This window comes from Conger conger, chromosome 11 (assembly GCF_963514075.1).
Source record: "Conger conger chromosome 11, fConCon1.1, whole genome shotgun sequence".
Taxonomy (NCBI): Eukaryota; Metazoa; Chordata; class Actinopteri; order Anguilliformes; family Congridae; genus Conger; species Conger conger.
Window position 1 is genome coordinate 19,197,474 of NC_083770.1, and position 12,500 is coordinate 19,209,973.

The 12,500-nt window shown below is 49.8% G+C and overlaps 1 protein-coding gene across 1 annotated transcript in view; it reads right to left on the reverse strand.

The window, feature by feature from the left end:
- arb2a (ARB2 cotranscriptional regulator A) overlaps positions 1-12,500 on the reverse strand; it is a 166,794-nt gene that overhangs the window by 138,729 nt on the left and 15,565 nt on the right. Inside the window, exons 5-6 of the mRNA XM_061261336.1 lie at positions 11,741-11,806; positions 10,272-10,463 (exon numbers count right to left, since the gene is read on the reverse strand). Coding sequence (XP_061117320.1) covers positions 10,272-10,463; positions 11,741-11,806 — 258 coding nt within the window. The remainder of the gene's footprint in view (positions 1-10,271; positions 10,464-11,740; positions 11,807-12,500) is intronic.

Below are 12,500 nucleotides of genomic sequence, written 5' to 3' on the forward strand. Positions count from 1 at the left end.
GAACCTAGGACCGCCTTGTTGAGTGGGTGAAGTGCATGTTCCATCAAGTTACAACTCAATTTTACACAATATAAAAACTTCAGCCGTAAGTTCACTGCTTCACTGCGTGGTGTCTATGGAACTCGTGTAAAAATGGAGGTTAGATGGGAGGTGTGTATTCACCACAGACACATTAGCGCGAGAACGCCACAAGCTAACGATGCGGCATAAATCTGGAAGAAGGAAGGAAAAAGAAGAAGAGAAGAGTTCTCCGCAAAATCAGGCGCCTCGCTCTAGGATGTGCACATCAACCGTATGAAAGTGACCGTTTAGCGAAATAAACTGAACGAGATGACGAGATTTCAGGTTCCTGTCACATGAATATCTTGCTTTTTTATTTTTATTTTTATTAACGTTGAAAGTAAGTTAACAATTACCAAACTTGAACATCGGCACCAACAAACTAAATGCAAATGAACTGGATTGCACAAAGTCTTCTCAATCACAAGAACCATTTAATTATCAAAATTCTCTGAACTGTTCAATATGCTAACATCTCCATTGGAGCATAAAAGCTTCCTGGCTTCCTGCAGTGGTTATGAAACCAGTCTCACTACACAACCATACATGCACACACACACACAAACATGCACACAAGTACACACCCACACACTCACACACTTCCCCCCCCCCCCAAATTGTTTTAACTTCACCCCTGTTAAATTCAGAATTGAATGAATAAGTTCCAATTGACCTCTGGAGACCACGCAGGTGAACGTCACTGTTTGCTGGTCCCGGTCCGTTCGTCACGCACGGTGTGATCTGCAGCCTCACGGCAGAACCACGCACCACGCAAACCCCAGCGGGCCCTAATGCGCAACGCTCATCTGAAAACACTTCAGCCTCAATTTCTCCAAAGACTCGGGACACAAGAGCTTTTTTTAGGCTGAAGAAACCCTAGAATTTAGAACGCTTCAACATTCCTAAAAAGAACACGCACGGTCAGAGAGAACCGAATCCAGCTCACGCGCTAAAATAAGTTTTAAACCTAACGCTGCGTGACCTAGTCCATTTTACGTCTATTCTGGACATGAATTTATTTATATTGGCTTATCGGGGCCGGGTGAAGGCGGTGGCACCAGGCGGGTGATAACGAACACGCAGCCCCGTTGGTTATGTCGGAGGTGCTTCTCCGAGCCTGGGAGAGACGTCCCAGGGAGAGAGCGAGCGGGAAAGCACCGCACAGCGCCCGAGGCAGCGTGGAAGAGAAACTAAACAAGCACGTCCCGCAGGGACTGCTCACTGCCCGCAGCTGCAAACGACCTCATGCATACCTCACAGGCAGCCTTTTTGATGATATAATTTGTTAATTTCACAGAAAAAAAAAAAAAAATCCAATTATCAACACTTTGGCTAATAAATGCGTGATCCCTAATCATGTCTCGAAATTTAGATCAAAAGTTTACCCTCCCCCGCTTCTTTTTTCTTTTCTTCTTCTGGTCTGAAGTCCTAACGCGACGGCGTTAGGAGACGGACCAGAGAGAGGGCGATACACAGTGCATTTGCCATCGCACATTATCAGCACGTTTCATATCCTCCATCTCTGAAATACATTTCAGTTGCTTTCTAGCTGAGCCATTTCTAAACATGTAAAGCACAATGTGATTATAATTTATATTATTATAGTACACTTATTTTTAAGAATGAATGGCATCAGTAGAATATATGGTTTTGCCAGTATATTTGACTGAACACGATATTTTCTAGAGCATCCGGCGGCCATCATGGATGAAATGCAAAACTGGAATAGGTTTTTTTTGGAATGTTCTAGAACTCCACTGCTTTCAGTCACCAGTAGTGACTGTGACATCAGCATTAGAATGTTCAGTTAAGAACATTCCAAACGCTATTTGTGACCTCACACCTCAAAGGGTTAATATGCAGATAACTCCAGAGGAGGCGTGTGGGCCCACCGCTCGCCAAGACAAAACAAGGGCAACTGATGAGATTCCAAACAATGACATCAGAACACCGAATACGACTGCCAAATAATGTTGTTTTCTCCCTAACTGATCAATTTTTAATTTAGCCCATCGGAGCGCAGGCTTCCCGGGCCTTGCCGGGTAATTATTGCGTTTTATTGACAGCCACCCTCCCCGAGGAGGCCATTTAAAAACTTTAACCCCAGAGCAAGTCGCCGAGTCTCGTCTCTTTGAAAGCGCCGGGCGCATCGATTTCCACCGCGGGAAATCCTACGGCTTCTACCCAGAGATGTTCGCCCCGGCGCCGGACCGCCAACGCAAGGCCGTCTCAGACCCCCCAAAGACCCCCTTCCCCACCCCACACGCACCCCACACACCACCTCACGCCTTTAGCCCCCTTCAAACACAAGCCCCCAAACCCCAGCAAAGCCCGTCGCCCTCTTCAATAGCCACACAAGCGCACACACCAGACTGTGATCCACACAATCTCCCCGCACTTCAACCAATATTTTTCTGGAGAGAGAGGAGGGTAAAGTCGGGGAGATCAGGGCTGGGAGCTGAAGGGAGGATCGTGGGCGAGGGGGGGGGGGTAGGGGGGTAGGGGGTTGGGTATACAGTACCACAATGCGAGGGAGAGGAGGAGAGATTTTGAAGAAGACATCAATCTGGTGGAAAAAAGCGCAACATGACAGAAATTAAAGAAGACTCGCGTGTTTCAGTTCAGCCCCGGCCCGGGCCCTTTCAGAGGCCTATTGAAATTCTGGGCAGACACAAACCCCAAGGCTTTCGACACACTTTTCAAAACACCACACCCCCTCTCTCTCCCCCCTCCGTCCCCCCGCGAGCCTCCTGAGCCGCCCCTAACCCACTAACAAGAGCGGGGAGCCGGGCTGGGGGGGAGAAATATGGATCTTATTTTTTATTAAAGACGTTATTTTTAATGTAATGCAGTTGCTTGGTTTCCGTGTGCTGTTTTGTCTCGTCCCCCCCCCCCCCCGTCCCCTGGCATGAGGAGACAGGGGTGAAGGGTTTGGCCAGGGGTGCTGGGGGGGGGGGGGGGGGCAGCAACAGCTAAATACAAACAGGAAAAAAGATACAAAGCTGGAGGAGGATGAACAAAATAGAGAGAGAGGGAGAGGAGGAGAGAAAGAGAGAGAGGGAGAGAAAGAGAGAGAGGCAGAGGAGGAGAGACAGAGAGAAAGAGAGGAGGAGAGAGAGAGAAAGGGTGCGAGAGACAGATAGAGAAGGGAGAGAAAGAGTTAGAAAGAGGGGGAGGGAGAGAGAGAGGGAGGGAGGGAGAGAGTGAGGGAGAGAGCGAGGGAGAGAGAGAGAGGAAGAGAGAGAGGGAAAGAGAGGGAGGGAGAGAGTGAGAGAGAGGGAGAGAGAGAGAGAGGGAGCGAGAGGGAAGGAGAGCACTCTCCCTCTCTGCTCACGTCTGTGCCGCCGTGTACCCCCTCCTCCACGCCAAATTTCGGCTGGGTCAATGTCAAAGAAGCAACAGCCCGCTAAAACAAGATGCTCAGAGCAAGCAATCAATTTGACGTAGGGAGAAAAAAACAGGTAGCATGAGGGAAGTGCATGCGTGTGTGTGTGTGTGTGTGTGTGTGTGTTTGTGTGCATGTCTGTGTGTGTGTCTGTGTGTGTGTCTGTGTGTGTGTGTGTGTGTGTGTGTGTGTGTGTGTGTGTGTGTGTGTGGTGTGCGTGTGCGTGTCGTTGTGTGCATGTGTGTGTGCGTGTGTGTGTGTGTGTGCGTGTGTGTGTGCGTGTGTGTAGGGGGGTGCTTCACTGTAATTCGCTTCTGGCATGTTCTCCTTCATACCAGTGCGTGAGGCTGCAGATAGTATCCATTCCTCTCAGACATCGGCCCAGTGAATATGAACTTCTATTGGCTGCCGTGCTGAAAACTCCGTAAGATAATTGCAATCCATGGACTATCATCACTACAGCTCTCTCTATCTCCCTCTCTCCTCTTCACATTTCCCCTCTCTCCTTCCTTCCTTCCCTCTCTCTCTCTCTCTCTTTCTCCCTCCCTCCCTCTCTCCCTCTCTCACCATCTCTCTCTCTCCCTCACTCACTCACTAACTTATACTCTACCTCACTCCCTCTCTTCCTCCCTCTCTCTCTCTTCACATTTCCCCTCTCTCCTTCCTTCCTTCCCCCTCACTCACTCACTCACTCCCCCTCTACCCCTCTCTCTCTCTCTCTCTCTCTCTCTCTCTCTCTCTCTCTCTCTCTCTCTCCCCTCCCTCCCTCTCTCTCTCCCCCTCCCTCCCTCTCTTTCCCTCTCTCTCCCCCCCCTCCCTCCCTCCCTCCTTCACTCACTCACTCACTCACTTACACACTCTCTCCCTCTCTCCCTCACTCCCCCTCTCCTCCTCTCCTCCTCTCCTCCTCTCCTCCTCTCCCCCTCTCTCCCCCTCTCTCTCCCCCCTTCCCTCCCTCCCTCCCTCTCTCTCCCTCCCTCCCTCCCTCCCTCTCTCCCTCCCTCCCTCCCTCCCTGACAGGGCCAGAAGGTAATGATACAGCTGCCATGATGCAGCAAGCGGACCTGTCTGCTGTCAGGAGCTGAAATCATGAAGGAATAAGCTGTCATTAACGGCCCCATCTCTCCCCACAGTGGAGCTGTCATCCGGTCGTCTCTCTCTCTCTCTCCCTCGCTCCCTCGCTCCCTCTCTCCGCTGGCACGGGGGGCTGCCTGCCGCTCCAGTCTGCTGTCAGTTTGCTGAGGACTCTGGGATTTCAGCGATTCCTGGCTCGCTGCCGCAGGCAGGCGGGGAGAGAGAGGGGGGGAGGGGGGGGGGGCACCTAAATAACCTTAAACAGAAATCACGCGCATTAGCTTGAGCGAGAGGACGTCTCTCTCGTCCGCAAACTCCAACCCGGGAAACTTCCCGTCTTTATCAGAGAGTTCCGGCACCTTCTCTTCAGCCGAGCAGGCCCGCGCCAGGAAACCGTTGGCGCTACGATCGCTACGGCCATTCGCCGCAGACTTGCTGTTTTAATATATTTATTTAATGACATTTTTAATACTTTATTTTCTTTCTCGCAGGGTGGGGTGGGACAGGTGTTGGGGGCTGGGAGGCCCAGGGCGTAACAGTGGATCAGTGGGGAGCGTTCTGCATCCTCCAGCCCAGCAGGGGGAGTGAGTGAGCTCCCCCCAGACCCCCGAGCCGCTCCACCCAGCCGACGCTCCGCAGACCGTCCCGCGGAGCTTCTCCTTTCAAACGGAGACTTTGAGCGACTTCCCGACCGGCAGCGTTTCTGCGGCGCGCGCTAAACGCGTGACGACTGCCCGCTTAGCCCCCCGTTCCCCCGGCTTCTCCGGCTCGTCTCCGCACCGACAGGTCCAAATACGGAGACGCCCAACCAGCCCGCCATCCGCGGGACGGGAGAGGAGGCCTCGGTTAATCTTCTGTTTACGGAGAAAGTGTCAGAGCTCCGCGAACACACTGCGCCCATCCAGCCCACAATGGTGTTAAATATAGAGGCCTGCCTCGGAGCCGCTGACAGCCCGGCTCCTAACACATACCTAACCTATTTTTATTGCCTTTCTCAGCCGATATTGAAGGCCAACTGCTAAGAGAGAGATCAGATTTAAAGAGAGAATCCACACGGTCTGTACGTGTCACTTCAAAACTCCTCTCATTACGGTTCCTCAGTCCACCGCTCTTTCAGGGGCGGCCATCTTGGCCTGCCTTTGCCACCCCGTCTACGTACGGAGCCTTCTTTCCTGCTTTAATCTGCACACAACACGTCTGTACACACTCTCAGCAAGATACTGTGGTTATCCTAGAAGTCATATGATGCTTTTACAAGAATACATTTATTGACTATGGTATTACCATATGCTACTTATTAGATTAAAAAAACATTATTAGTGTGCCATCTATGTTTGGGTGGCAATTATATTAATAATTACCGTAAATTAATTCATACAAGGATTAAACTTACAATATTACTCTGTGTATTTTGCTAGTTTTTTGCTAGTTTCTTTCCTGTGTATTTTGCTAGTTTCTGGATGTGATGCTCTGACTTATGGTAGAACCTATGCACTTGTAAGTCGCTTTGGATTAAAAGCGTCTGCCAAATGACTAAAATGTAAAAGTAAATGTACTCTGAATTATGTGCCGGAATTAAAATATTTCAAAACCTGGTCTATATGTATTTAGGGGTGGCATTTATTAGAGGTAATACCATAAGTTTGAGCATAAAGGGTTTAAACTAAGGACCATAAATCTGGCCCTTCAATCCAAATCCAACCCTGGTTTTCATGTCTCCTGGGTAATTAACCAAACGATTACTGCCGCTGATTTGTGACCGTCTTCACACCTGACTCCCTGGTAAAGGGAGGGGGGAAAAGCAGCAGTTCTTGGCCTGGAGCAGCATGACTCGATGGTCCCAGGTTTAAACGCTGGCTGTGAGGGTTTAAAACGGAGCCTTCTCACCGCACACACATCTGCTGCGCAAAGTGAGAGGAGAGGAGAAGGAGGAGGGGAACGTCTTTCTGAAGCACCGTTGATCTTTTGGCCCGCCGTCCGCACAAGCACCCCTGACCGAGAGATGAAAGTCTCCCACACCACTCTTCCCGTCAGAGGCAGGCCCCCGTCTCTCTCCCTCCATCCCTCCTCTCCTCTCTCACACTCACTCCATCACTCCTTTTCTTAATAATAACGCTGCCGCTCCAGATTCATCCCAGTCGTGGCCGGGGCCGGTGACCCGGGGCAGCTGGGTCTGTGAGGCGAGGGCTCCTCTCCGCTGAGAGAACAGAGCGTAAGAACATGGAGCTGGTTACCGTGAGGACAGGCCGTTCAGACCATCCACCTTCAGACTACACTACAGCAAGCCTGGACTACAACACCCAGAGGCCCCCACACGACACTGGCTAAAACTACACTTCCTGATAGCCATGCGGAATTCACCTCAAAAAAACGAAAAATAAGTCATTCTCAACAAGTATTTTAGTACTTATATTTAGACTTTAAATCTAATTTCTAATATTTTGTAATTCAGAGAAAAAAAAAGATCAAGTCTTATTTCACGACTAAAAACGCTTGTTAAGACAGACATTTTGTTGCACTGTAGCAAACTAAACATTGAAAATGACTCAAAAAGTGGGTACACTTCACACATACTGATGGAACAGCCTTCTGCTCATGAACCCATCACACGCAGGGCTGCAGTGAGTTGTAAGGAGAAGAAAGAATAAGTTGTCAAAAGTCAAGAAAAAGAGACTGTTCAAAATCAAGAGCAAGACAACAGGGGACGCGGTGTTGGGCTGCGATGGCGCTAACAGCGCGGGCGGCGCTAATGCGCTTTAGAGATTGTGTTTCTCCTGTACGATGATAAATGGCGTACCCACAGGCCTTTGCAGCTCGCGGAGCCCGGGCTGTCACCGCCGCCCCGGCCGTGTAATGAAACCCCGCCGCTGACGCCGTGCTCCGCCGTCTCCGTGGCGACGGGGAGAGTGACGGCCGCGCGGTTATGAAATTCCGATGGAGGGCCGGGGAGATCCGTAAGCCGATTTGAGCGCTGACCGATGAAATTATTTAGGCTGCAATACTCCAGATGACAAACGACCGCAAAGATGTGGATAAAAACAACTTGATAGAGAAGAGAGGGCCCGTATGATATTACATTTTTATACTGCCTCTAATGCTAATAATACATAATAACAATGTACACATAATGTGATTACACTATATGCATGTACACTCAGTGACCACTTTATTAGGTATTAATGACTTATTTTCTATACTTAAGTCTTATGCTGCTGTAGCCTAACCACTTAAGAGTTGTGATGTGTTGTGTGTTCAGAGATGCTGCTCACTGGATGTTTTTTCACACAATACTCGCATGAATAAGTAGGTGTTCATGAGTTCCAAATAAAGTGCTCAGTGAGTGTATATACTGTATATAAGGTAATTATAGTTATCACAACAAACAAATATTGCGCAAAAGTGTTTCACAAAGAAAAAAAAAACTTTTTCCAGCTGCACTACAAAAAAAGCAATAATGCTTAATACTGAATAGCCTAAATATTGCTCTTACCCTAAAACCAGAGGATACTGCAGTGAATTCTGTGGGTACTGCACATGGTCCAGGAGTTTTAATGGGGGAATGATGAGGGAATGCTGAAGGAATGCTTTGGGAATTCTGTGGGAATTCTAGCTGTAATAAGCAGGCTTCCTGCAGCATTATCCCTCAGACCTGGGGCCTGACCCCAAGCTATGAGAGTGAGAGAGAGAAAGAGAGACATGCATGCACACACACACACACACACACACACACACACACACACACACAGACAGACAGACAGACAGACAGACAGACAGACAGACAGACAGACACACATACACACACACAGACAGACAGACACACATACACACACATACACACGCGTGCGCGCACACACACACAAAAAACACACGCAAATGCACGGGCGCACACACATACAAACACACACACGCGCACGATGACACACAAACATCACACACACACCTCTACACTAGGTAACACCACAAAGATGACCACAGTTAAACGTATAACAAAGGGGCCCAAACTGTTCGTTTAAATGTCAGGGATGTCTTACACCTTGTAGCTGCTGTGTGTCAATGAGCGTCATGGCTGTCACACACTCTCCCACGCCTATTGACAAACACTCACACATGTACACACTGTGACATCTGTACACATATAGAAACTCCCAAACTTGTCATAGCAACGGGAGCAGGGAGCGAACAGCTCCTGACAGCTGCTAGTAAACTAGACAGGTGATTAAAAAAGCATCCAGGTGCCTTCACATGGAGTGCCTACAGTAGTAACCCCCAAAAGCAAAGAGCGAGGCTAATGCCATGGAACCGCCGTCAGCACACGGCAGAGAGAGAAAGGGAAAGAGAGAGGGAGGGAGGGGAAGAGAGAGAGAGAGAGAAATAAGGAAGATACACAGAGAAAAAGAGTGAAGAGAGAGAGGGAGGGAGGGAGGGAGAGAGAGAGAGTATCCGTGTGTGAGCTTGTCAGGCGGCAGGTCAATGTCCACGACCAGGCCAAATGACCAAAGTCCCATTCATGGACACAAGTCCTTCTGAACCCATTGGCCAAACAGCAGACGTTCACATTTTCATCGATCTTTATTGGGTCGCCTGCCACTCCCACACACAGCGGTAACGCGGTGAAAGACGGCAGATTTTCGGGGGGCCCCCACCGCACCGCGGTCCCATTACCACCGACGTGGCGAGGGATGCGACGCGCGGCAGAGAGCGCCCGCCACGGAACCCGTCACTCTCCCCGAGCCCTGCCCTGTCAGCCCGGAGCCAGGCATCGGGGGCGCCGCGTCTCCGCCCTGTCAAACACGATTCGGGGGTTTCAAACGCCGCCCCCAGACAGGAGCCGCTCCACCGTCGCCGTCGACAACTCAACCGACGCGCTCGCTGCTACCCACCCCCAACTGGCAAGTGACAAACAAGCTCCCCAATCAGACAGGCCTCCCCCTGTTAGCCGCTACAACCCACGGGTGGAGAGAGACCCTGCAGGGCGATGCGCTCGCTAACGGTGCTAACGCTAACCAGCACTGACATGTACATTACACTGTTTACCTGTTTACAGGGTCGCTCATCCAGGGCCACTTCTCGCATTTAGCCTCGCGTTCCTGCTGACAATATCCACTCAGACAGCTGGATGCACTCGCTAAAACAGTCCCTGCAAACTGCAGTAACCAGGCCGGGATACACTCGCTAAAACAGTCCCTGCAAACTGCAGTAACCAGGCCAGGGTACACTCGCGAAAACAGTCCCTGCAAACTGCAGTAACCAGGCCAGGGTACACTAGCAAAAAACAGTCCCTGCAAACTACAGTAACCAGGCCAGGGTACACTTGCTAAAACAGTCCCTGTAATCTGCAACCAGGCCTGAATCCAGCATCTAAAACAGTCCCCATAAACTGGAGTAACAAGTCATATATACACTTTCTAAAATGGTCAGCATAAACAGTCACCAGGTCTAGATACACCCTAAGGCAGTCTCCATAAACAGGAACAGTAACAGTAACCAGGTGTGGATACACTCGCTAAAAAAGTACCCGTAAACTGGAGAAACAGGACTCAGATGCAGAGAAAAGCACACCATTGAGACACGTAGGATGTCGGGGAGCCAGTGACGGCAGGTGAGGAGGTTAGGGGCGTGTCCCAATACTCCAAAAACATGTCCCAGGCTATCAGACAGGAGGAGGAGACGGCTGGAGGATGGGAGGACACCCAAGACAACAGGAACACCCCCCTCCCCACCCCCCTCCCCAGAAAGCGGAAGCTGCTCCTACCTTCATGGCGTGGGTGATGAAGGGGATCTGCGAGCCGCTGTTCATGTCCTCGTTGATGATGAGCCTTCGGGCCCACTGCCCCGCCCGGACCACCCCGCTGCCCTGGACCAGCACCAGCAGCCGGTCCTGGTTGGTCAGGGCGTCCTCGCTCAGGTAGATGAAGCTCTTCGGCTCGTCGTCCGTCGCATCCACCTGGAGAGGGCGGAGGTAGAGAAGGCCATCAAACTCATCTTCACACATGGTCATCAAAATCATCTTTCATTTTAAAAGTTGATTTTTCTGCCCAACCCCGTTTCCTGGAGATCTACCATCCTGTAGGTTTTCACTCCAGTGTTAACAAGCACACCTCATTCAACAGCTAGAGATCTCATTCAGCTGTTTATTGGTCGAATGAAGTGGGGCAAATCAGATATGAAACAAAAGCCCTGGTCTCGATAAATGCAAACCTTACAGTGGTAACTTTAACCTTTTTATTTATTTATTCCAGTTTATGCTGAAAATATAGAAGGAGCAGAAACACGTTGTTCCAGGAAACGAGGCGGGAGAAAAGGGCGCTAACAATCAGCTGAGATCATCGTTCAGACACTCAAATGGGCGTCCGTCTGTCTGTCTGTCTGTCTGCCTGCCTGTGTGAAGCGCTCATTCGGGCTGGGCACTCGAGGCTGGGAAATGCACTCTGATTCTCTTCACCCTGAATCCGGGAGTGGTCACGCACTGTCCATAAAACCCTGGGTGGTTTCCTCCCTAATCTGCATGAACAATGAGGCGCCAAGAAAAGAGAAACAAGGCCTTGTTTACTTAAAGCCCCGTTAATCTCCGCAGAGGAGACGGTCAGAAGTTTGGCCAGGAGCAGGTGGAAGGGCCCACCCTGCCAACGGGCCGGGAACTGCACACACCCGAAAATAAAACGCCAGCGCACAATCCACACGGCCTGAAGGAGCCTGCCTCACCGGGCGTGTGATTAATGCAAACGGTTACAGGGCTAACACGCCGCACGCTAACAGGGCAAGAGAACTAACGGCGTCACAAGCAGCTCGCTTTGAAAAATGATCGCACCTTAAAAGACATTACACTCTTCTTCCCAGTACAAAAACAAGCTCCCTCACCAGAACAGTGTCTGCGGTGGTGAATAACTCACAACTCCTGACAGCGAATAAAGCACCTCTTTGAGGAGACGCATTTAAATGCAAAACGGATTAAGGATTAAGCTTTTCTTATTTTTAAATGACATGCCACAATACGTTTAATTTGTTGACGGGCGACTTTCACAATGCGAAAGCGCCGGGGAGGGGAAGAAAAAAGATAAATATATTCCCGCATCCTCATTTTCAGAAGACACAGACTACCGTAATCTGGCACAGAAGCAAGCGTATTTACATTAATTTCCTCATTAATACACACTTTAATCTTCAAAAGCATAAATCAAAAATGAAAAATGCTGGCTCTTAAAAAACTGTTACATTACTTACTGGGAGAATTTTTTTAGTCATGTTGCAGTCCTTCTCTAGGAGTTCGTAAACATGCTGTGTGATGATCTGAGAATGAGAGGGAGAGAGAGAAATCAATTAATAAACACACTCATCAAATATTGCCGTTAAGAGTTACACGACACATGCAAGCAGTGACACAGTGACATGCAACCCAAGGCTTGAAGACAGAAAAACATCCATCTGCATTCTTCCCATATCTCCCCGTACAGATACCAAGCCTCCGGACACCCGCGATGAGGGAGCTCATTCGGACAGTCCTGAATTCTCTTGTTCCGAGTGTGCTAAAGTGCAGGGGATTTGTCAATCAAAGGAGACGCTGGACTACAAGCCGTGAGCTGTAAGGAGTGTTTAATCCCCAAACACACTGTACACTGCACCGAACACGTATACAGTGCAACTATGCCCTCAGGTCACAAGCTCCCCGCTTCAACGACAGCAACAACTTCATACAGATACACGTTTACTTTCTTTTACTCCTTCGTCCGGCCGCCTGAACTCCGCCCGTGCAAGGCTTTACGGAGAAGCGGGCGTTAAAGGACGGGAAGATGACGTGACAGATGGGACTCTGGTGCCACTTTTCGTGTTCTACAGGTGCTACAGGTGAGATCATGACACAATGATCTTTGAAAAAAAAACCTGTTGCTCAGTGGAACCAATGCACTGACACAACGAAGGGGAATGATGCGATTTCGACTCCGAACGCAAAAAAACAAAATCGCCATTACAGTTATGCTTATAA